A 26,279-nucleotide genomic window follows, 5' to 3' on the forward strand; every position below is an offset into this window, starting at 1 on the left:
TCCTACAAATGTATATAAACTTGTAATAACAGAAAATTGATAATAACTATTGATAAAGTTTTTATTTTTGCTACAACCTGGGTATTACTACTCTGTTTTTGGCATAAGCCACTTTTCATAAATTATCACCAAGTGCAAATGACCATATTTCGAAAATATTTTTAAAATATTATCATTTTATTACATCAATATCTTATAGTTGAAGACCCCCTGAGGTATAAATTACTTAATTAAAAGCTAATCTTTCAAAGTTTGGCAATGACAACATACAAAACTACAGTGTGGGGGAAGACGGGACTCTAAATTGAAATATACTTATATTAGCAGTATTCTGCAACTTGTAGTTAACCTACCGAGTTTAACAGGCTGTGCTAGTTTCTTTGCTATGTAAACTTCATATATATAACGTTAAACCGATATTTTTTTGTTGTTTTTATCTCAAATTAAAGTTATATTGACCCCTGCCTATTTTCTTCATGCTTATATCTCGGTGTTTTTTACAAAACTAAAACTAGTTTTATGAGACAAAATCAAACTGTACGAAATATTCAAGGTTGTTTTATGAAGCTATGAAACTAGTTTAATCGTTTGCACCACAGAAATAAAAAAGAATAGAACGCGCATCTCCAATGGCGCAAAGGAGAGAGCATGATACCATACACTTCAGTATACTATGATGATACACTCTCTCTCTCTTTCGCGGGTCGTCCCGTTTACCATTGTAGTCAATGGAGTCGGGAGCGTTTTATTTTTTTTGTTTTTCTTCGTGTTTTGACTTAATTTTAAGTCATAGGGTAAAACAACTATTTTTTAATATATATATATTTCTAACAACCCGTTTTTTGAAGGTTTTTAACTAAATTTAAATAAAAAATTTCCTAAACAAGTGGTAAACTGTAAGCGTTAACCTACCAAATAACCAAACTGGCCTAATAAACTCGAATAGTTGGTGTAGTTTTTGAAATAAACAGCTTAAACCTCTTAAAACTACCATGCGCCTATCTTTTACAATGGAGACCAAGCAAAATGGGAACGGAGTTGGCGGTCACGCGTGAATAGAAAAAAAATATATATCACGGTTTTGGGCGGTTGCGCGTTTTACTCTGTTTTTATTTCTGTGGTTCGCACACGCACACTAAAAAAATCATCGGCTTTACTGTGTTTCAGCGAGCATTAAAAAATAGCTCCTTTATTTCGCATTTTTTACCTGTTTAAAGTATACTGTTTCTACTTTACATATTTTTGTAATATTTAAAAACAGTAATCAGCTTTGACAGGCGTTTTATAAAGTTGTGATAATACTGTCGAATAATTCTGTAACCTTATTTTTCTGATTATCATTAAATGGGGGTCTGTAAAAAGAAATCTGCTTTGACAAAGTGTCCCATCTTCCCCAACCCTACTATACCAATTCGTGGTATCACCTAACAAAAACGTCCTTTATTGTGAATTCGGAAATATTAGGCAATATGTGCTTAAGTGTCCTATCTTCCCCCACTGTACTATATATATTAATTTGTGGTATCACCTGAAAAACGTTATGTATTTTGACTTTCTTCCCTACTGTACTATATTTTGTCTGCCCATTTTTTAACACTTGGTTGTCGTCGCATTTTATACCATGATATCGCTCGTTTATTTAATAAATAAACGGAGTTGCCTTTAGTTCGTACTGGTAAATGATAGTTCTAACGTGGGGAAGTTGAAGCATCCAATGTCCCTGGTTGATACTTGAATGCCGCAGGTTGATACTTGAATACCGCAGGCTACTACTATGCGCTTATTTATCTATTCATTCTTTACCTTAGGCCTAACACCTCAAACGGTTCCGAAGATTTGTACAATTTTTACATAAAGTCCGCTCTGTATAGAATGTTTATTCTACTAGATCCACAATGAATGGTATAAAGCAACGAAAACGAAATGGTGGCAAAGCGAGCGTATGTTGCTAGGTTCAATATTAAGCACCTGCTTATATTTTTCAGTCGACAGTGCGGCCAAATAGACGATGGTTTAATATATAAGACATGCATACGAACTGCGTTAACCGGGAATCCCAGTGTAATCAAGGCACGCAACTTTATACACTACACGAAATATGTCATCGCCCGTTATATTCTTTTTATGACGTAATAATAAGGTTCACACAGTGAATGAAGACAAATGTTTATACGATATCTATTTATGAAGGGAAGATACACGGTAAGTTATGATGGTGTTGTAGACACGCCATTTCCACAAGCAAGTAGAATATAAACGACGACAGCAATGAGAAGTACCACAGCTGCGATGAAATGTTTCTTTGTCTAAAACAATGGTTATTTAATGTCGCTGTAATGTAACAATAATAAGATCAGCCATATCTCAAACTTACAACCATTGTGGTCGTGTGTATCTTTGGGCAAAACACTTTCTCTAGCCAAATGGTCACGAATGAGGTATGAAAATTGTCAGCCATATACAGGGAAAACACACACACCTAAGCAACTCGAAGTGGGCATGATCATAACAATGAATATTACTCACCGAAGACGCTTGTTCAAATTTTCGCGCGGCCTCTTCGCGTTCCCGTATCAGGTGATTGCAACGTGACGTTACTTCGGTCAGTTCTTCCCCTTTCATAAAAAGAACTTCCTCCCACTGTTGCCGAGGTAAAGAGGGTAGGAGGGTTAGAAGGAAAACCCCGTGTTAGCAGTTGCGTTGTTATTAAGTTAGTTACATTATGTTAGAGGCAAGCAGAATGCATGGCGAGGTTGGTGACGGCGTTATGTATGAAACATAAACAGGAATATTTAATGCACAACTAATACTTTAATATGGGACATGCGAAACATTTATTGTCAGAGCTACAGTGCGCGATGATAACCACGTAGGTTACTATGTATTTACAACTATATAAGTTAGCATGCCTACCGAACTACACGGCTGTTATTCATACTGTGGGTTAAAAAACTCATGTTAAGAGATCACCAAAGCTACAAAGATAAAAGAATGAAGAAATTTGAGGATTCACTTGCTTTCGACCTGCCAAAGTTTACACCGTGAACATTTAAATAAGTGACGAATCCCAGCCATGTATTCTGATGTTACAGCATTTATATTATTATTAAATAAAATTGATCAAGTGACGTCTCGTCTAACCTTCTGTTGTTCCTTCATTGAATTTTCGTGCAAAGTTTTACATTTACCGATTTCTTGATCAAGACTTGCCTCTGTTTGTTTACGAACATCTTCCAACCGTCGTAGTTCATCGTTTATCGCAGATTTTTCGCATTCAGCCCTACATGTTAAAACAACATGTAAAAAGAAAGTTCGACACCATTAACCTCAAATAAATCTCGTCTATTCTGACCATGATAAAATATCGGATAACTTGTTCCTTTCAACTTCTACTGTCTCATCTTCACCGAGGCCGCGTAACTTTGGTATAAACACTTGTTTACCATTCTCGCCCACATGATATACCCCTTGCGAAACCACCGAATCGACAGTGACGTTTTTGAGAGTATTTTCAAAAATCACGTCAGAGAGCAGATCACGGTGGTCGATTTTATTCATAGATTTCTGAAACTTTTTGCTTTCTATCAGCTCGCTATCCATACATTGTGGTTGAGGCGCATTTTTATTGGCGACGTTTTTGCTGGGGGGTTTGGTGAATTTCCTTGGGGATGGTGGGACAAGTTTGCTCTTGAATGAACACGGAGGATGACGGGGACTTGAAGAAACTCCCTTTGCGGGAATCTTAGACAGCGATGTTGCCATGCTAACCTCAACTTGAATTTATTCACGAAATGACAGTCGCATCAAAACTAAACAGTGTAAACTGTAACCAATGATTGTTCGAAATAAACGCGAATAAACCTGACTTTTTAGAGTATTAGACAAAGTCTATATAAACACTTAAATATATATATCTAGTAAAGCATCATCTAGAACTGATCTACTGACAAATATATTTCCGCAGAACGTTTCGACGTTCGACGTTCAACCAGCGTCTTTTCATCAAGGTATTGAATAAATAAATTATTGGCGAGGACGTATTAGGAAAAATTATTTGCTTAATAAATTAAAATATCTAATTTTCATACATAACATATTTGGCAACAATTTAAACTTTCGACATCGACATACAATATTTAAATAACTTCTTTAAACTTAATATAAAACAAAACTTACTTTTCCAATGAAGAAGTCAAATCGTTAAAATCAACGGTTATTGCTTCTTTCATACGCATGCATTCAATAATTTCACTTTCCAATTCATTAATTCTGTCTTGTTTTCTGTAAAAACAGCAATATGACGTCACCAATTACTTTGCTTGTGACGTGAACAAAAAGATAATACTCTATGTTACGTCATAGTCCGACATAACAAGCAATATAAAGGTATATAAACTGTGCGTAAACATAGTTTATAGACAGCACACTTAAAATCAGGGCTACCGACGTCATCAACTCTTATATTTTGTAATGTTACAAAACGTATATGTTTTACCAATTTTTTTTATATAGTTTTGAAGAAGATGCATTCATTATACAAAATCAGAAATAAAATTTGATTTTTCTTTAGTATTTTAGAAGCTAGAAACGATCAAAGTTAAGTGATTTTTTTCATAAGCTGTTTTGTATTTCAAAACTTTGATGGAAGCTTTAGATCACATTTGAGCATATCTATCAATACACAAATTTTGATTTTTCGTTGGTATGCCCCTTTAATGCGTTTAAGCAAAGCCACAGAAAAGTAAGTGTTTTGATGGTAACAAAAGTGATAAATGACCTGCCAGACAAAAACGATTTAAACAACTAATCGATGCAAACACTTACTCAGTTAATCTTTTCAAAGCCTCTGCAAGTTTTTCATTTATTTCTACTTCATTTTGAGCCATAGATTCAATAACTTGTGATTTCTGTTCCATTTCAAGTCGAAGACAATCAATTTCTTCTTCGTGTTTATTGTTCGAAGACTTTTCACAGTCTAATTCCTCTGAAATAATGTTATGTATAACACAGGGGTCCTTGAGTGGCCAATAACGACAGTCGTTATAACACGGGTGTTCATACACCTCGTGCCAGCTTACCATGTATGTTACTTTGTGGGTGATTATTTTTTTATTGTTTTTCTTATGTATGGCTGATAATTTGTTTGGACAACCCGTTAGTGGCCACTGGGTTGAAGCAATTGCTGTTAGGTGTCTTGCCCAAGGACACACACGCCCACAATGGTAGCAGCAACAAGCCTTGAAACGATTACTTCTGGGTTAGAGGCATGCATGCTAACCACGCATCCAGCGTCATGGTAAAGGTTTATAATAAAAAGGAGACTTTATGTTAAACTCATCGAGTTGTAAATGTTATTATATTATTCTGTTATTAGAACTAAACAAAGTATACCGATCAGTTTCTGCATTTGCTTATCCATGTCCGACAGATTTTGTTGTTGATGCATAATTTGCTCTCTCAAGCTTAGAATTTCCACACTTGCACTTTCAACTTGGCTTTGCATGGAGAATATTTGTTGTTGGAGACCTGGAATACTGGAGATTGTTTCTTCTTTTATCGACAGATTATCTGTTTGATATGAAAAGTTAAACAACTGTAGACCAAATTCGAAACAACTGTGCTTATTTTAAAGTAAATGTATAGCATGCTGGTATGTTGTAACAACCAATTGTATAAATGTCCTTGGTTAATTGTTACCACCACTTGCTTCAACCATAACATTCTTTCTGCCTAAATGTATTTAAGTCTAAATGTATTTCAGACAAAATATTGAACAAGAACTCAATTTCATGATGTCATTTTAATACATTTAGTTTAAACATGGTTTTACCTATGGGTGTGCGCCACAAATAACTTCACAATTGGTAGGTGCACATGCTGAAATATTTACCCTTTAATTGAAGTATTTGAATTTCTTTTAACCGTATAGTCTCGTTTGCACTTTCTAACTGCTCTTGTACATCGTTAACCAAATTGTTGGTGTCTGGGGTTTTCGTGTTAGTTGGTTCATCAGTTTCCTTGCAGTCAGACTCAACATGTACATTTTCTGTGGTCACTAATTCGGCTGAAAACCATAGTTTTTACTAGTATACATGACTTCAATTATAAAACCTTATCTTTAACACTCCCACGGAAAACCACGTTTATAATACTTGGATATTATGAGGTAAAAGTGTCCCGTCTTTCCCAACCTTCTATAATTCCATTTCAACCTCAGAAAGTATTTTTAGTTTTATTTTGTCTTCCCTGTTCCATTGTTGTTTTTAGATTTTTATGATTTTAGTTAGACATAGGTGGATGGTAACTAAACATGATTCTGGTTTGCAAGATAAAATAGACAGAATTAACTGATTAGATGAGTATTATACCTGTCAGCAACAATTGAAATAAAATTAATAATTGGTATGTTTTACTAGAAAAAAAAACAAAACTTACCTATTTCCATTGTTTGCTGCTTTTCCATTAATTGCTCTGTTAAATAATTAAACTAGTTAGATTTACAATAGTGTGTTTATATTTAAATAAAAAAAAACCTTAATTTTATACTGACATTTTCTCATGCAAATGTTATTCTGTATTAAACTAGTAAAAAGTTTAAGGTTAAAAGATGGCTGGTGTGGAATATTTTAAAATTGATAGCTTTAGTTTTGTGAATTACCTGCATTACAATTACCTCTCAAAACTATAAACAAAACTATATACTCAGAAACCATAGGAAACTTTTAGATAAAATTCAATTCAAATTAAACTAAGTAAGAAAAAGTCAGATTAAAGTTAAAAATAACCTACGGTAACCAATAACAAATATTGCCTTTTAATCGTGAATTTTCTGTGTTTGCATTTTCCAACAACCTGTCTGATTCCTTTAGTCTGCCTGATAAACAGAAAAGTTTGATTTCAAAGTCTTAATAAGATATTTATAAAGTTTCCCCACGGAGTAACACACATGTTTATACTCATCACGTCACATCCAAGTGTGACATTACTTAAGTAACAGCTGAGGTGATAAACAGTTGTTTTCACTTGGTTGCCTTGATATTTACCTACATTTGCATCATGTTAAAAAGCGTGTTTATTGTTTGTAGTAACAGATATCACATGATAGTCATTATATTATATCTTAACCAACTTCAAATATCAAAGTTTATGAAAATTGAATTTACCAAACGAACAATGTTGGAAAACAGCATCCAACCAACATTTTTTAACCTTTCGTTTCTATCAAACTTTATGGTAAAACCAGACTTTGTATAACATGGATGACACAGTATCATAAAAAAAAACATGAAAGTATAAATTATGTGAACAATACCTCGCAGATTATGCAGTTTGGCTCGACATATAACAAATGCTGTTGAACTAAGGTTTCTCTCATCTAAACATAGATTGATAGATAAGCTGATATTTCAACAGTATTTTGCTTAACTTATACAATCTACAAATATATTGGGTGGGGAAAAAATATATTTTTCAAAATCTATAGTATAGTCAAGTGGGGTAATAAAAACAACGGGGTATTTGGGTAAGAAAGAGTGTTGATTTTTTGCCCCATCTGATATCAAACAAATATCTGTGAATATGTTTAACATAGGAACGAATATATTGAACACTAACCTTCTGAATCAACCTCATCACTTTCCGAGGAAGATTGACAAAGCCGTAACATCTTCTCTGATTCTTCAACTTGCATCCGGAGACTTTCCTCTCTTTCCAACAAGTTCTCACGAGCAAGAAGAGCGTCTTGTAACTCTCTGTTTTATAAAACTACTTCAAAAATTAAGTTTAAATATAAAATTACTAATTTTGTAAAAGTCCATAAACCTTGAATTGAAAGTCCAAACGATTTAAAGTTAACATTTTACAGTCACAAACTTAACTTAATATTGAATATGAGTTGTGGCCACAAGGTTTTTTGTTGGGACTTTTGTTAGGAAGCTTTGAAGTTTATGATCATGTGACATTATTGGGACTTTAAAGCTTCGAAGTTCATGATAAGCCCATGTTACAACAATTACAAGTCTTCCCAAAAACAATAGATTACAATCTGGTCCACTTGGTACTCCAACTTCCAGGTATGATAAAATATCAGGTTACATATTGAGCCTATGAATATGGTTCAATATAAAGGTAAATTTATAAAAATATTTGACCTATTAGTTTCAGTAAGTGAAATAGATTGTCGTTCTTTCTCTTGCTTAAAAACAACTAATTGTTCTTCACATTTCTCCCTGCTTTCTATCTCCATCTTGTGGTCATTTTGTAGCATTGCCATTTCTTCTTGCAACAAAACAAGTTGTTCTGGTGGGAAATAATAAATCAAAACTAAAATTATGATGATTTTATATGTCGTTACAACAATACTGACAAAAGTAATTGGAAAATCTCATACAATCAAACATCATACTTTATACTAATAGTTTTTAAAGCATTCCCAATGTTGGCTTTATTTCATCCGATTTTCACAGAATATAGCACTGATAATCACTATCAACCATACAACAGGTAAAATAATAAAAACTATGACAGCCAATCTACATACCAGATGTATAAAAATTGAAATTGTTACTGTATATTTGTGTCATGAAGCGGTTTTACTGAATAAACAAATACTTAAAGTCATGCTCTAACAAGATGTGGATAATGGAGTAAGGAAAATACTTGAAATAAAAGCAATGATAAAACAAATTATTTACCGTTCAATTGATTTGCTGTTTTCATCCGATCTTCAATTTCAAGCTTAGCATCATCAAGTTGATGCTGAAGGTTTGAGGTCGTTTGATCCAACAACACTTTCATTTCATCATCTCTTTCCTTTAATTTGTGTCGCAATAATTGAACTTCATTTAAGTTTTCCACGGCTTCTGTGCGAGCAAGTTCCAATTCATCTGACGAAAAAAATTAAATACATGAACAAGCAGTTCCACCATAAATAAATACAACTGTAGTAAAGTATTTTCTCGATTAAGTGGAATTGTAATATTCATTTGTCCACATAAGCTGCTTTATAACAGGAAAATAGGACAATACAATTAAACTTTTACATCTATTCTTGCACATTTTAAATGTAAACCAGACTATAATTTTTGGTGTAATCATTATATGGTTAATCTTCATATTACCAACAGCTTATCCAGTAATAATTTTAAATTTTCCACTTAGACTGGATAGTTGTGTAAGCAGCATACGAATAACTTACTTTTCAAATCAAGTATTTCTCGTTCAGCATTTTCAACAGCTTGGTTTTTTAGATCCATCTCTTCTGCAAAAATATGAAAAACCATAATACTAAAACATTAAAAAAATGAGTTAAATCAGCACAAACCTAATTAGTTATACTCTTAAAATAATTTCTGACATATGTTGATATTTTAAATCCCCATACAGGTTTAAAAAGCAAATGAAACTTCCTATAAATATATGTTGTACATTGCTTGGGTGAAATCTAAACGATTTATTACGGCTTAACTCCTTAGGGACAAGTAATGCAAATATGCATTTTGAAACAGGTGTTCACAAAAATGTTCATAGGTTAACTTATAGTTGGTAAAAGTTCTTCCAGTTGGTTTTGTTCGAAAGAGGAAGGAATTATCTACCAATATAACGTTTGAAAAAGGCATCATAGCATTTAAAAGTTTTTACCAAACTTGATTTAAAAACCCTAAAGTATTTTTTAAGAAGATGGTTTATATTCTGCCCAAAAATCAAGGTTTTAACGTCATTTTGTCCAATAAAAGAGATTTTTTTTGATCTCTATGTTGCTCTGGGGCTTCCCCGTCTAAGTTACCGGTTAAAAATGTGGTTTTGCGTAAAAACAGCTATGTCAGCTGTTTCTACAAGTTTTTTAGGTATTATGAAACAATTTTTACATAAAATATGTTTTTGCGTGTATTATCTAACTTCATTTTGCTTCTACATGTTGTTTCTACCTTTAAATTCATAATAAAACGTTTTTGGCAAGTTTTGTTAGGATTTTAGCGAAAATGAACTTTCAAAAAATGGCGTCATCAGGTTATAAGTGACGTAATTGATCCCTTTGACATCACCAACTCAAACAATCATTTTAGTTGGGTAGTAAACAAACCAGGAATCAACTTTGCAATAGATTCATTATGTAATTTTTACCTAAAAACCCTAATTACACATAAATACAAGATTTCTGATGATGTCATTCAAAATTTGATGACGTCATCAAAAAAATCAAAATACAATCTTGTAGCAATTTTTCCAAAGAACAAAAGTCTAATTGGTCATTTTTCGCCAGCACAAACACCTGTGTCGCTAGAGAGCAATATGTGACAGTCGGTCGAAAATGGAAAATTTGTAAAAATATATCTCGTCCCCAAAGGGTTAAAAGCTTCCCGCATGGCAGTTATAACAGCTCTATGAGTTTAATCAATCTTTTAAATTTTAAATAACAACGTAATCTAAGAACACACTACCTTGTAGTTGCAGCAGATTTTCTAATTTCTTCTTAAAATTATGATTTAATTTTCCGGAGTTTATTAAATCTGAAACAAAATAAATAAACTCATTTACAGTATAATAAATCACTGATTGTTGGGTTTGAAATGTATGCAAAAGTCTATTTGTATTAGCCAAGATTGTCCATGAAAGTTAAAAATATACAATTTAATTTTTAAACAACACATGCTTCAAACTGTATAAACCATTCTTAATTATTAAAAAGCAAAATACATGACTGACATGAGCCCGTACATAACACAGTTTAAGTAACCCTGCAGACCTGCACCAACCAAACAGTAAACAGGCCAAACAGCAATAGGTATTTATAGCAAACAAAATCAGCTTACGACAATAAAGTTTTATAATGAGCAGCTTAAAAGTGATTATGTATAATTAATGTTATCCTACCGTTTATAATCCTGCTTTGAATAATAATCCTACAATTTATTCACCAAATTTCATTTCTCATGCAACATTAGGTTAACATTATCATGTTTACTGTTATATTGAAAAGTAAGCTATACAATGATCTCATCTCCATAGACCTACGCAGCAGAATATCACTAACACGTGACGGTGATCCCACACAATACATGCTTAACTTCTACAAACTTGCCAACTCAATGGTATATTGCAAATTCAAGGCCACCAAAAGTAGTTGATAATTAGGTTTGTTGGTATAGTTGTTATAATGCTTTAAATATCAGATTCGAATTTTCAGCTTCAAAAGAATGTAACACCAGCAACAGCTTATTCACAAATTAAATGATCATGAGTTGAAACATCTGATGTTAGTATTAATTTCTAATGTTCAATTAAAACGACTAACATAAAACAACAAGAACTAAATGTTAACTTACTTGTTATTTCTTCATTATTGATCAACAACTTTTCAAGCGTTTCTACTTCACTTTGTTCACCTGCAATCACATAAATTACTAAAAAAAACAAACACAGGTTAACCATATAACAGTCGACCAGGTTATTGAATATAGGTTGCTGCAAAACAAATGCTATGCGTTGCAAATATAAATCTAGTTTGTGTTTATGTTTAAGGTTGAGGGTACATTGTAATATATAAGGGGTTACAATTACATTAATCTTAAACTTAAAGTAATAACTACTATCCGATAGTAGTATTATTACACTAGCACTACCAGCAACTTGTGTATTCTAAATATATATAGAAACTATTTTGACAAACCTGTCCATACAACAAAAAAAACAGATAACAGAAATGCAACAGTTGAAATGATGATTCCATTACAATCATAGGCATAAAACTTTCAATATGTCGGGGCGGCAAACGTTAATATGCTCGTTTAACAATGAACTACATTGTGTCGGCATTGCAGCGGTTACTTAGCGTGTGCGAAACTTCGCCTGCGTGTTATTTACGTCGTTACGTCTATTCGTGTACTCTTTTGTGCGTAATCGCGTTTAGTTTTGCTACAACTAGTTGCAATGTTAAGGCTGGTGACTGCATCCATCTATATCGGATGCATTTTTTTAAATTTAAAATTATTTTAATATCAACAAATTTCTAAAAATACAAACATATGCAGGCCAGCACTGGCGTAGAGTACAGGCTTGCGCCGCACTCCTGCCAATTTCGTTACTCTTTAATGCACGACCACTGCGTGCACGTATAACGTTACTACGGGGACAATCATAAAATTAATTTGAAAAGAATGTGTTAAAATTTGACATATATTATTGAATCATGATTACTACAACCAACGGCGCAAATAGACGTGTGGAAAGGAGGGGTTGTAATTAGCGGCGAAGGCGCAAAAAAATGTTGCTTTAACCCCCCTCACTTTCTACTGTAACATCTTGACGCATGGTGCTGCGTAGGTGAGCTGGGAAAGGACCGTTTAGCATATTCGATGTGTTTTATTTAACCTAATTTACTGTGGTGAAACAACCGATATTGTATAACCGGTGCAAATCTAGCATCGTTTCTATTGGTAACGTTTTATTTCAGCGTTTTCTACAAGCGAAGAAATAAGTTAAAAACCTGTCAATCAACGCCGACCGAGTGTCGAGAAAAGGCGGCGCATCTCTATTGACCACATGCAATCAAAGGTTAAACTCGATTTCACAAATGATATACATATTATTCAATTACAAAGTTGGCAGAGTGAAATGTTGTATTGACGACTGGTCTCGTCATAAATACAGTTGAATTGAAATATTTAATTCACATTACGTTTCATGATATTGCACCTGTAGCCAGACATGTAAAATGTGCAAATCGTTATAGTTTCTTTAATAAGCTTCTGTGAACAGTTGATAATAGCCTGGGCCCGAGCGCTAATGACGTCATTAAGGAGAAAAAGTGCACGCGAACAGGTTTGGTTTAGTTGGAAGGAGCCGCTAATCAAAATCGCACAGAACACGTGGTTTCCGATCAAACGAACACGTGGTTCACGATCAAAGAAGCCGCAAAAGACTACGAGTTTCAGGAATTGCAGTGTTGCAGAATGTAGAATTATTGTAAATAAAATTTATTTATAATTGTTACAAAATATTTGCAATATTAAAATAAAAGTAATTTTACAATTTCTGCCTTTAATTACGAAATCATACGCAGAAACACTGGCCACTCGCTTGGGTTGCAACTTCCATTTTGACAAACCTTTAGTTTTTATTCCTAAAGGGCCTTTTCACTTGAACGAAATAACTGTGACAGGCTACATTATTTGAAGATACGATTCTCTTGTTTATGATTGGATGATATTTTTATTTACTTTTGTTGCGTTGCATGTGCAATTGTTTATTGTAAATGAAATAATCGCTACGTAACCGTGTAAACGTAACAAAAGCAATGAAAAATGCGTAGGCTGCGAAACCGTTCCTATCCGAAAATCGTGCATAATATATTAAAATATGTTGGAATAAACTTCCCGAAAAGTATAATTCACGTTATTTTATATCAGTTTAGCAGGGTATGCAGGCATACCCTCAAAAATGTCAGGATATGCAGGCTTACCTTGCATACCCGTGTTTTACGCCAGTGATTACAATGTAAGTAATACTACTGGTTTATGAAAGTTTGGAAGAAGTTTCTTTTTTTCACCACTCATTTTACATCCACACTTTAATGAAATCATCAAAAAATAATAAACATACCTGATTTTTGAAGTTCCTCGTTATCTGCTTCCAAGGTTATCAACTTTTCACATAAAACAGATTTTTCTTTTTGTACATCAGTTAATTCCTGCTGTAATTCATTCTGTTCGGTTTCAAGCTTAGATTTTGAATCCTGATGATGAAATAAGGTTTAAACAACAAGGAAGTGAAAGATGAGGAAGAAGTAATTCATAGGAAATGCGCAATCAATGTCTATTGTATTAAGACTAAAACCATGCATTTGATTTAGATTTGAGTAGTTCACAAAGTGGTTTTTATATATTTAACTTATAAATTGTATGTATACATATAAAAAATGGTGGAAAATACTGTTACAAAAAATATAGACAGGCATTGATCAAACGTGTGAAAATGTATTACCACTACCAACATAGAATTACACTTTACACGAAAACTTCAAATCAAATATTAGGTAAAACGATAATAATTTGGCAGCCAATTTTCCAAAACATTTTTAAACAGCTTTTTGTGAGCAAAAAAACAGTCACGACTACGAGGCTACCATTGGTGGGTAACCTTACTAAAGCAAACAACTACCTACCTATGAACAATAACGCAGGGATTCGGTACCAGTTTGGGCAACAAATAACATGCAAATTGAACTTAGAAAGGCTTACTTTTAGTTGTTCAGTTAAGTCTTGAACGTCTTTAATTTTAGTTTGATGAGCAGCTGCTAATTCTGCTAGTTCATTCTGTGTCTGTTCATGCATGAGACGTATGTGCGTACATTCATCTTCTGTATTACTGAGTGACCTCTATGGTATAAACAAACATTAACAACACTACACACATGTGGATTCACGATTCAATTACTTCAAGATTAGAAAGTTTCCGAACAGCTTCAAGCTTTTCCTGCAGAGCTTTACGAAGTGTCTCCTACAAAATAAAGAAAGTAATAATATGTTTACGACAAATCTTTTATGGTTTTTTTTTGCTAGATAAAATGTGTGCATAAGTATCTAAAAACCTTTGAAGTATTCTCATAGTTGTATTTCTCTTCTTGTAGTTGTTGAAGTTTTGTTTGAAGTTCGTCTTCACTTTGTGTCTAAAGTGTAAATGAATAAATGAATATTTAAATAAATGTAACTTACTTATCCTAGCAGGAAGGGGGCAGGGCAGTTGTTATAACATAGATGTTCTGTTTTATACACCTCATGTCTACATATGAAAACACCATAAGTGATCACTGGGTTGGAGCAATTTATGTTAAGTGACTTGCCCAAAGACCCACTCATCCACAATGATAACAGCGCCAAAGCATGTTAACCACTTTGTTATTAAATGGTCAACTATGTTTAGAAGTATTTAAGTAACTTTGATTTCTTTCTTAAACAGTTCCAAATCATACTATTCTAAAATTCATAAACATAAAATAATACTATATAAATAATTATATTTGTAATTATGTTTTATATATATATTATGATTTGATTTTTGCTATTTAAGACATAGGATAGAAGAATTAAAATGTGTGGAAAAAAATCACAAATAATACCCAGAACAACTGTTGACAAAAAATACCTATATGGCCACGCTACAGATAATCAAGAAACGTTACATACCTTGTTTAAAGTTTGTAGTTGGTTTTCAAGAAACTCAAGTCGTGATAAAAGTCGATCTTCGTTAATAAGCGCTTGCCAACCTTTCTCTGATGCATCGTGCGAGTTGATCACCAAGCGTTGAAGTAAAGCAAGTTTCTGCTCAAGCATTTGCTCTCGATGCAATGCTTCCTATATACAATAATACAAATTAAGTGTCGGTGTACAGTGTATTGCTGTGGTCACTTAATAGGTTAGATGAAAACTATACACTGTGTTGTCACTTTTTTCACATCTTTACCTAGGCACTGCTATAAAAAAACACATCTTGTATATTAGAAGTCAAGTGTACATACTTGGAGCAGCACTTTCTGCAAAACACCAAAACATATTATAATTTACCTATAACACTCATGCTATTTATTGTGCTGTTTGTATCAGACAGTCTGCGTACAAAAATGGTACTTGAAAGTTTAAATATATATTGTCACCTTTACTAACAAACTGAATTGCAGATTGGAAATAATAAAAAGACCTCTAAGAAAGGAATCGGAAGATTCAAGCATACACCCATATTGCTCAAAGAATTGTGAAATATTACATGACATGATAATACAACTCCTAAGTTGTTACAAACTAAATAAAATACAAACAACTGTTATGCAACAATATTTTTTTTCCAACAACCTTATTCATGACTTTTACACTAACTTATCAAAAAATATTTACGTATAACTGAATCCATCAGTAACACAAATGTAAACAATCAATCTTCAATTAAATTATTTAATTTATAGGTTTAATTATAACAGACAACTAAACATCACTCTAACACAGTTCATCTGACAAGTTCATATTAAATAACAAAATCACATTAAACAATCTTAAATTTTTACCCTGATAAAAGCAAGTTTAATATAGCTTCTGTTCCCAAAATAAATTAAGCAGAATATCTTAATAATCTTAACATTAGGCCTGGCAGCAACAGTTTCCCTAACCAACTGAACACAACTAACATTTGCTTCATTGCTATTCGAGAAATCCAGGTGATGACAGTCAGGATTACATGTGCAGCCTGAGGCAATTATTAAGTTAACCTGTGACAATAATCAATATGATATGTATAGAATTTCACAATAATATACAAGCCATTCCTACCAATACCACACTGCATAATGTACACAACAACCTTATAAGAATATGAGGAAGTAATAATGATATTGTTATTGTTTTCACTGCCTTATCTTTTAACTTCTAATAAAGCAACGTTTGCTTACTGTTACTGTGCATTGCTACAAATATCTTCACACCAAGTGAACAAGGTCAAATGTGTGGAACTTTATGCTTGGTTTATCACGCATACCATTCGTTTTAACCATTTACATTAAATATATATGCACGTTTCAAGATTAAAACTTATTCTATCTCTATTTATTTATTTGGCAAATAACTTAGGCGTACAGAAAGCGCAAATATATATGGTAACATATTTGCTTCACATACGTATTATAAAGGTTAATTAAAACTCAGCATATTTGTAGAGAAGTTCCAAGAAATTTTATATTAAATCTGTAGAAAAACCTAGAACCCAGAAATTTATAAAACCATAAAGTAGGAACGCATTATATGTAATTACAATCAAACACACCGTTAACAGTATTGTTGTATCAAAACCTAGGAATGTGCTTATTTTAAAAACCCAAATAGGTTGGCATTTAATTAAACACAGACAAAGCTTATTGTATTAACAACTTATTAATAACAAGTAACAAAACTTAGAATGTGTCAAACTGAGTATAAATCATTATGTTGAGTATTGCATACTTATGGATCAACACCATGTACCCAACCCAATAATATTATTAAATACATAAACCTAATAAATTAAAACTGTTTACATTTTTTATCTTTATCATTATTCTGAGAAAAGTTCAACTTGTTTTATTTTATTCTTAAATACAAATAAAAACATTAAAGTTAACATGACACTGACAAAATATTTTTGTATTTTTATGAACAGTAAATTCACGACAATTAATACTTTATTAAAAATAGAGTAAACTGCATGTGTTGTACTGTTGTTATGTTTACCTTATTTCACTTGCTTTGTTTTTTAAACTTTTAATTTAATACATTATTATAATTGCAGATCACGTGTACCTGATAAGCACTGACTATTTAATGTTGCAATTAAAAAACCTGATGTTGGCTGGACTAATCACAAGCATGCTTGGGCTTAATTTTGCATTTCCGCACAAAAAAATTATTGGGGCATTGTTAATGAAAGAATGAATATAACTTGCTTTATCCTCACAGAGCCATAAAAGGACAGTGGTTATAACACGGTGTTCTGTTTCATACACCTCGCGCCAGCTTACCAGTTACCACGACTGTAACTTTGTAAGTGATTGTTTTTTGAATTTTTTATGTTTGGCTGATAATTAGGACAACCCATTCATGACCACAATGGCAGCATTAACCAGCCTTGAACCCATAAAGTCTGAGTAACAGGCATGCACGGAAACTAACTGAGTATTGGGGCCATGCCACCATACATATATGCACCATATTAATATATACATACTTGAAGATACTGATGCAATTGGTATAAATCTTGTGATTGGACAGTAGGTTGTTGAATATTATGGAATGGAACCTAAAAAACAAGTATGCCTCAATTAACATATTTTTATTGCATCATTATTTGTTTTTTCATTATTTTATTTAAAGGCTTTTTTTGTCCAACTTTCTTTTGTGTCAGAAGATTAGTTCTTAGAAAAAGTATTATGGCAGTGACTTGGTCATACCTTTTCAATTAAACTTGTGTTTCTTGAGGTGGAACTGAAAAATAAATGATATATATGTAAATACATTGTTGTCATGATCTTATTTAATTTATAGTAAAATGAGGAAAGATGGGACCCTTAAGGACATATTGCCCAATATTTCCAAAATCAAATATATGACCGTTTTGGAGGTTTTACCACGAATTAGTACTATCATACCTTTATTAATTGACAACATTTAAAAAAAGATTAAAACACACAAGACACAAGAATCGAATCACACAACAGTTGTGGACCAAGCCAATACTGTCGAACATTACTGTAAAATTTTTTCGCCTATGAGGCTATAGAATGGGTATGGCTAAAAGGATAAATATTTCCTTCTTTTTTTAAGTAAAAACAACTGTAAGAAGTTTTACAGTATAACTGAACTTATGGTTAAAAGCTAAATAATTTTACCCAACATTACATCACTTGTGGGTTTTGGTGATTACATTTAAAAGGCTTATGTGGCACATGGTAACTATCTAAATTAAACTTTAATTATCACTGTATGGCTGATTAGCCTTGAAATGGCAGAAATAGGAAACACTCAAACTCCATGTCTTTTGTTCACCTTTGTTTTGATTCCTCTCCATTAGGAAGATACAACCTGATCTGTGATACTATGCACCCGTGTGTCACTAAATAATATGTTTAATAATTAAGATCTATATATATATAGGTTTTAAAATTCGTACGGTAAGATCTTTACATTACAAAACTGTTGACGTATGTGTAAGGAAACATGTAACAAATATTTTAATAAATTATTGATTATCCAATTGATATAAATATTAAATAAAACAAACATTTTCTTGTATTATCGACAACATCAACCCCGAACTGCACAATATCACACGAATTAACTTCGACTGCAGCACTTTCTTCAGTTGCTTTACTAAGTCGCTGATTATTTACAAATGTTCCATTACTGCTACGTGTATCTTGCAAGTAGAACTGAAATATAGAAATACAAGTTACGCAACGTACAAACACAATATACAAGCTATTACTCCCATATCAAAACAATGATATTTAACTATTAATAGATTAATTTTTACAAAATGTGTCAATTATTTTTGAAATTTCAATATCAATAATATAAGTTAGGTAGTTATACACTCTGTAAATAGGGTGTAGTAAACTACAACACATAGTGGAATAGCACATTTTTTAAACCTCCAATACCCTTTTTGCAGGGTAAAAAGTTAATGCGAATAGCGATCCGCACTAACTAGTCATATGATAACTCGCTAACCGCGTTATTTTGCATGGTCATTGGTTTATGTGCGTATCAACATTGAGTTAGCTTATTTTAGCGCAATATTGTTAAATCTAGTTTAGAAAAGAAGTTTTGATACTTTATGGTGCTATTACCAACTAAAAACTGTAAAAATAATACCCGAAAAAGATTAGGCTCTTAAAAGTGAAGCTGTACTTCCACCATACTTTTCTTTACTCTCATAATCGAGTAACAACCAACCTTCTACAGCGGATCACACACTTATGACGTTATGTTGGCTAACTTCGTTCTTGCGAGTATAAGTTTTCAGCCAAAGATAAAAAAATGATATACACTGGCGTAGAGTACGGGCGTGCGGGAGTGCGACGCACTCCTGCCATTTTAGAAATTTGCTACTCTTGTTTAATGCACAATACTGCACATCCGTATAATGTTTCGACGATGACAATCGACAAATTAATTCGTAAAGAAATGTGTAAAAACTTGACTTCTATTTGCGCAATAATGATTATTACAACATACCATCGTATTGTTTGTAAATATGCAGCAAATCACGCCCATTTTACACCTCTCTGATTGACCAATCAGAAACAAATGAATCGTGAATCAACTAGCACTATTACGTGTGCGAGACCAGACAATCGCATAATATGCATGGGATGGGATATGGAGTATTTAGAATAGCAATGTTTAATTTACTTGATTGCGTGTTGCGAATGTGCGTCAGGCATGTAAAAAAACAAAAATACGGCCGATATTGATTCGTATTTAAATTTATCTGGCAGTTTCGTAAATCGTAGATGCCAGCGGCGCAACTAGAAAAAATAAAGGGAGTTGGCAACGAACTGACCAGTAAAAGTGACGTCATTAGCGCTCGCGACAATAGCACGTTATATGCTTCATTCGAACAACGGCGACCGGTCGCGAAGCACCGCGTAACATTCCAGAAAACGTCAATGCGAACGCCTACGTTTCCTGCAGCTTTAAAATTGTGTTTTTGTTTATCCGGAAATACATCTGTTGCATCACAATCGTTATTGTGAAGATATCCATTATCGTAACTCGTGGTATGGGGATATGGTTTCCAGTATTTTGCTTAGGAAGACGGCCAGTTATATTTGTTTTCAGCCTTAAACGCGCAGTTTAAATATAATATTATTAATATCTTATCATCATGCCTCCTCCGCCTGGAAAAATAAGAAAACTGACAGATTATTTTCAAAAATCCTTAGATTGTTCTCCAGTAATTTCTCACTCAGAAGCTTCAAATATTTCCTCAACCCAAGTAACGATTTGTTCTCCAGTAATTTCTCAGAATTTAATTGGTTGGTATAGAGCGCTGTAAAGCAAGGGGGTTTTTGTAAGTTCTGTGTGATATTTGCACCAAAATCTGTTGCTGGTTTAGATCTCGGACTGCATGTAAAAGTAGCAATTTCTGGAGCACAATACTGTGTAGTTGGGAGAAAGGTTCTACGTGAGCATGCAAGCAAACAATATCACCTGGCGGCTGCAGTTAAATCGGACAGTTTTCTTAAAACCTTAAGTACTGGTACAGTCGTCGACAACTTAAGTTCTGCCAGCCAGCGACTTTTAAATTCCAAAAAAAATATTTAGAAGGGTTTGCCTCAGGTATACACTTACTTGGAAGGCAAAACATTGCCTTTCGCGGTCACCGTGATAGTGGACCGCTTTCACTGGATTCAAAAGGCAATGAAGGCAGCAGGCTCCCAAAAATGCAATTTATCTTAGCTGGAAAATACAAAACGAATTTATTGACCTAATTTCAAAACAAATTTGCGAAAAAGTTGTACAGGACGTCAAGAAAGCCGGAATTTGCTCAATATTGCCAGATGAAACGAGCGACGTCACTAATTCCGAACAATTGTCTCTGGTGGTGCGATACGTCCATGATCTTCCAGATGATACATCAGTGTTAAAAGAAAGTTTTTTAGGATTTAGTGAAGCTGATGATTTAACGGGGAAAGGCCCGAGTGTACAAATACTCCAGTTGCTTACACAATGGGGTTTGGAACCCGATAAGCTTAGAGGGCAGGGCTACGACGGCGCAGCGTCTATGGCAGGAAAAATAAAAGGAGTGCAAGCTGTGATATCTAGGCAGTATCCGTTAGCTGTCTATGTGCACTGTGCCTGCCACTGTTTAAACCTGACCTTATCCTCTTCAAATGGCATTCCAACCATACGGCGTCCAATGAAAACAATTCAAGATTGCATAACGTTCTTACGTTCCGGTCCTAAACGTACAACAGCATTACGCAAAGCCATTGGAGTAATTTTGCCCGAATATAACAAGACCACCCTTGTTGCCCTTTGTACTGTCAGATGGGTTGAACGACATGATGCTGTGGTGCGCTTTGTAGAGCTGTTTCCGGCAATTGTGCAAAGCTTACACTCTTTAGAAAATGACCACGACACCAATACATCAGATAAAGAGGAACTGCTAAGCTGCAAGTTGAAATCTTTTGACTTCATTGTATCCATTGCCATTATAAAGTTTGTGTCTGGCACTATGATGACACTATCTCACGGTCTGTGAGTTAATACAGGACCTCAAGCGCATGTTTGAGTATGTGCTTGCAGACGATGAAATGAAAACATTTGAAAATGTTTACCATCAAGCTTGTAAAATCGCAGATGAAAACTTTATTCAAATATCCAGCAAACACTTACGTTCAAATCCCAGGGGCGAAGATATTAAAGGTTATTTTTATGAAAGTGTATTCCGGCTTTATGTGGGATCTATAATATCTGAACTTTCCAGTCGTTTTAGCTCACATTTCCGGAAAGTAGCAAAAATATCTGATCTTATTCCGGTAAATATCGCAAACTGCAATATCACTTGTCCTAGCGACGCGAAGGCTCACTTTGATGATCTTATTGGAATGTACAGCATCGACTTGTGTTATTCAGCAGACGTTGTGGCGCAAGAGATTTTCATGTGGGCCATCAAATGGAAATATATTAACTTTCTTGAACTGCCGGCGTCTATTGACGAAGCTCTCCCTCATGCCAAACAAGAAATGTACCCAAACGTTCGTACATTTTTAAAGATTTTTCTAACTATACCTTGCACGACTGCGTCAGTGGAGAGAAGCTTTTCTGATTTAAAAAGAGTTAAAACATATTTGCGAAATAGTTGTGGTGCTCAGAGATTGACTGGGATTGCAATGATGGCTTTGCACAGAGAAGTGAAGGTATACTACAAAGAAGTGGTTGAGAAATTTCTTGTAGATGCTCCACGTAGATAGGCACAAATGTAACCGGAGTGTGTTATGAGGACAACTTTATTTATTTTGTGTTTTTTTTCATTCAGTTAATACCTTTTGAACAAAGGTTCATCGTTGTGTTACGGTTTGGGTTAGGTTTAATTTTCGTTGGACGATTAATACAAGTTTGTTGACTAAATGACAGTGTGTTATTTTTCAGTGTGGCATATGCGTCTCGAGCGCGAAACGAGAACGAAAAACCCCTTTTCGTACGCGAAGTGTGCGCTGCTCGTAAACCGCCCGTTCACGTGTTTTACCTCGTTCGTGTAAAAAAAAATCGCGCTTCGCGTAAACCGACGTTCAATCTAATTAGTCACAAATCTTACAGGGGGTCCCCGCTAGTTGCGCCCCTGGTAGATGCGTTCTGCTTACGACAATTTTTGTTTTACAAATTGCTAAAATCGTGTTAAAAATACTAAATTTGCACAGTAGTGTTTTAGATTTTTACCTATATTTTAACGAACTTTCTTCTGCTGTCCCAGTGACAGTGTTTTTTTGTATAAGCCAACAATTCCTTGTGGTGATCGCAGCGCACGAAATTAAATAAACAAGTGTCAATCTAGTTTCGTCTTTTCCCTATCAAAGTCAGATTAACGCGACGATTTTAGCTTGCATCACACACAAACTGTCGGTACCAAATATTCGGGCATTAAAAATGAATTTTTGTTTATAAAAAACAGCTCTCCTGATATAAATACGGCCCAGTTTCATGTACCATACTTCCCAAACTGTGTTTGGTCAGCATTCAAATTATTAACAAAAGCTAGTTTAAAAAACTGTAAAACTAATCGGCGATCACCGACCGCAGTTTATGGCAACCGAGGCAACCAACACTTTCATTTCTACCGACAACTAACTTCCTTATTTTAAATTACCAGGAATTTAGTGACGGTTTTAGAATGCCTGTGTTTTGTAAGTAATCCCCAAACATACACATGTCGAAATACTGGTTTAAATTGCTCACGTAATACGCATTCGTCACAATTCCTATTATTGCGCAAACAAATACCGTGTATTACGAAATAGCTAGTTGTGTTACGTCACAATTGCGAATGTTTCTTGCCCGTATAAATGCCGGATTTATGATAAAATAAAGCTGTTTGTTACGTCAGAACTGCACGAATAGGTAACTTAGGTTAACATCATACGATTTGTTCTGTAGGCGACGAAGTAACTAATAGTCCGCTTCTAAAATATTGAGCGATATTACACTTGCAAGTTAAACGCTGTTACATTGCGATAAGTGTTCTTGTCGCGTAGAAGGTCTAACTATTGCGTTAAGATACATCCAAATTAAATTGTCTTTGCGTTAGAGCCCGACCGATATTGCTTTTTTCGAACCGATACCGATACCGATATTTTGTAAATTTCAGTTGCCGATAACCGATATTTTAGTGCACCTAAAAAACTTGACTGAATAAAACGGAAAAATCTGATATAGCTAATAAAAATCAACTAACAGATTTAATTATTATTATTAATTAGTTATTAGTGAACTTGTAATTACTTAATTGGTTAATTTGTAATTTTTTCAAATAAATTTTACCTCCCTTCCATTAAACAAACATTATATTTATCAGCTAATGCAGTTTATTTGTGTATCACGTTGACGCGTAAAGACGCGTAAGTGACCTAAAGTAACCTCGACGTTACACGCGCCTGATAAACATGACATGCGGTGGGTGCGTGATCAGACGCTTTGACCTAGTTTAATACGTTAGATTTTTACGAACGAGTTGAATTAGGTATACGAGTGAGTTGAATTAGGTATACGAGTGTGTTGAATTAGGTATACGAGTGAGTTTATGTTTATGAACAAGGTATCGCTCTGCATTAATTCTTACGTACGCACGTTGCTGGCCGTCTGGTTACTTAGCGCCGATAATATCGGCCGTTTTTTGCCCTTGCCGATAATCGGTAAATCACCAAAAATGCGGCCGATATATCGGCTAACCGATAATCGGTCGTGCTCTACTTTGCGTGTTTGCCGCACTCCCGCGCAATTGCAAAACTCTACGCCAATGTATATATTAATAAAAACAGTTTTATTTTTTCTAAATAAAACATCTTACTTTTCCATTTTCATACCACAGCAATGCATGGTTTCGTGACAAGACCTTGCAATCAAACACGGCATTATTAGTTGCTGGTCTCGACCTTGCAACTGAACGTCCGATCTTAGTTGGTTCTTTAAGTGGAACTTGTCGGTCTTTAAATGGGTGAGAATTAGGACAACAACAAAAATGAGCTACTGCAGTCATTTCCTGTTATTGAATATTATCCACTTAAAATATTAAAATCTTAGAATAAACCAAATTGGAACATAAAAGCTATTACTATTAGACAAATAATACAATAATTTTAGATGCTGGATATTAAAAGGGCATAGAAATGCACTATATATATATATATATATATATATATATTTATAAATATTAATTAATAGAAATACACTACATCTACATACATATAACATTAATTCATGACAAAATTGATTAAAATCGAGCAGTCCAAAAATACAAGTGGCGTATGTTATTTGGTGTACAAGAAATATTTCCTGTGTGTGCGTGTGTGTGTGTAATAAATGGTTACAGGGAGGAAGTACCTTTAAGGTAAAACAATAAAATGTCATATATTATATATATAGTGACACAACACTCTGTTAAACGAAAGTAAGTGTATGGCCTATTTATAGCATGCAAACCAAAACATGTATATCCCTAGTGTGTGTAGGCACCATAGTAAATAAGACTAAAATAAAATTATTATAGAGAAAATTGGTTTTATCCTTGCCTGAAAATGTATGCGGTGGTCACAAATACACTGAACTCATTTATGCTTAAAGCTCAATATGGGTTATTTCAAATAATGGTTAATTAAGTCTAGGAATGTGATCAAAATGAATTCAATGCCTGAATTAATTCAGAAAAATATAGAATAACTAACTACTAGTAACCACAGGTAAACTGTTGAAACATTGTACGTCTCTCGGACTCTGTAATAGTAATAGAAATGGATAATCCTCGGTGGGAAATTACAATTTGACTAACCCTGATGTGAGTTTAGTGTGTGGTTTCATTTGATTAAATTGCTTTTGCATTATATACATAATGGACAATAATCTATATAACCGTTCAAGATAGGACCATATGGGGTTTCTTATAGAATAACAGGTCTCAAGCGGTGGTGAATAACAAAAGTTTTTTGATTAAAAACACTATGCGTCCGAACTCATTACACAGAAAATAACCATAACAGTTCAACAAACTAAATGCCTATCATGCAGTATTGAAACAATTTTGGTACAATATATCTCAGGTTAGCCACTTAAGCCACATATGTTTTAATGTTTAGAGGTTATGACATTTACATGTATTCCCAAATGTACTAATTAATGTAGCCTCAAATTGATCTTAGTTTACGAGAGTTTAGTTACAGAATTATATTTTTTTTTTCTTAACAGATTTTGAGTTAAAACATGCAATTTACACTTCATTTCATTGGGGGCCAAATCGTAATATATAAAGAGAAAAAACGTAAAAAATGTCATCGAGATTATTAACCCCTTATCCATCTCGTAGTTTCAATATAAAAGAAACATTGAAAAACGCAAAACAAACCAACAAATACAAAAAAAAAACTATTATTCGATTTACTATTAGTTAAAAAAAAAACCTTTAAACTGTAGAACAAATACATTTCCGCCAGATGGCGTTTTCTCTTTGGAAAACATTTAGGGGTGCTTATAACAAAATATTTTTCTGAA

General features: G+C 33.7%; 1 protein-coding gene across 4 annotated transcripts; it reads right to left on the reverse strand.

Annotated features, from left to right (window-relative positions):
• Positions 1-1,857: 1,857 nt before the first annotated feature.
• LOC149734572 (uncharacterized) lies at positions 1,858-26,058 on the reverse strand. 4 transcript variants are annotated; one of them, XM_089879631.1, is made up of 27 exons: positions 25,307-26,026; positions 24,586-24,777; positions 18,796-18,943; positions 18,561-18,627; positions 17,966-17,999; positions 17,743-17,814; positions 15,183-15,350; positions 14,588-14,665; positions 14,434-14,496; positions 14,238-14,375; positions 13,600-13,732; positions 11,325-11,384; positions 10,440-10,508; positions 9,197-9,259; positions 8,694-8,885; positions 8,151-8,298; positions 7,615-7,751; positions 7,313-7,375; positions 6,812-6,874; positions 6,436-6,471; positions 5,891-6,064; positions 5,392-5,568; positions 4,825-4,984; positions 4,177-4,281; positions 3,142-3,280; positions 2,527-2,640; positions 1,858-2,306 (listed from the first exon to the last, which is right to left on the reverse strand). In XM_089879631.1, the coding sequence occupies exons 2-27, from the start codon at positions 24,772-24,774 to the stop codon at positions 2,208-2,210; spliced, it is 2,889 nt and encodes a 962-aa protein (XP_089735757.1). In that variant the 5' UTR covers positions 24,775-24,777; positions 25,307-26,026; the 3' UTR covers positions 1,858-2,207. The 4 variants fall into 4 exon arrangements, with proteins under 4 accessions (XP_089735757.1, XP_089735758.1, XP_089735760.1 ...); XM_089879632.1 differs by lacking the exons at positions 24,586-24,777; positions 25,307-26,026 and adding exons at positions 20,408-20,568; positions 20,871-20,901; XM_089879633.1 differs by lacking the exons at positions 1,858-2,306; positions 2,527-2,640 and adding an exon at positions 2,654-3,024 and having other exon boundaries at positions 25,307-26,058.
• Between the last annotated feature and the right edge of the window lie 221 nt (positions 26,059-26,279).

The sequence above is a fragment of the Ciona robusta genome, chromosome 6 (genome assembly GCF_009617815.1).
Source record: "Ciona robusta chromosome 6, ASM961781v2".
NCBI lineage: Eukaryota > Metazoa > Chordata > Ascidiacea > Phlebobranchia > Cionidae > Ciona > Ciona robusta.

Bases quoted from the DNA above. Each gene is read 5' to 3' on its own strand.
- LOC149734572 (XM_089879631.1), bottom strand. From the start codon at position 24,774: ATGACTGCAGTAGCTCATTTTTGTTGTTGTCCTAATTCTCACCCATTT. The intron at 18,944-24,585 runs GTAAGATGTTTT...TCTATATTTCAG, and splicing joins TGTGGTATGAAAATGGAAAA to TTCTACTTGCAAGATACACG. The intron at 4,282-4,824 runs GTAAGTGTTTGC...CTGTTTTTACAG, and splicing joins GCTTTGAAAAGATTAACTGA to AAAACAAGACAGAATTAATG.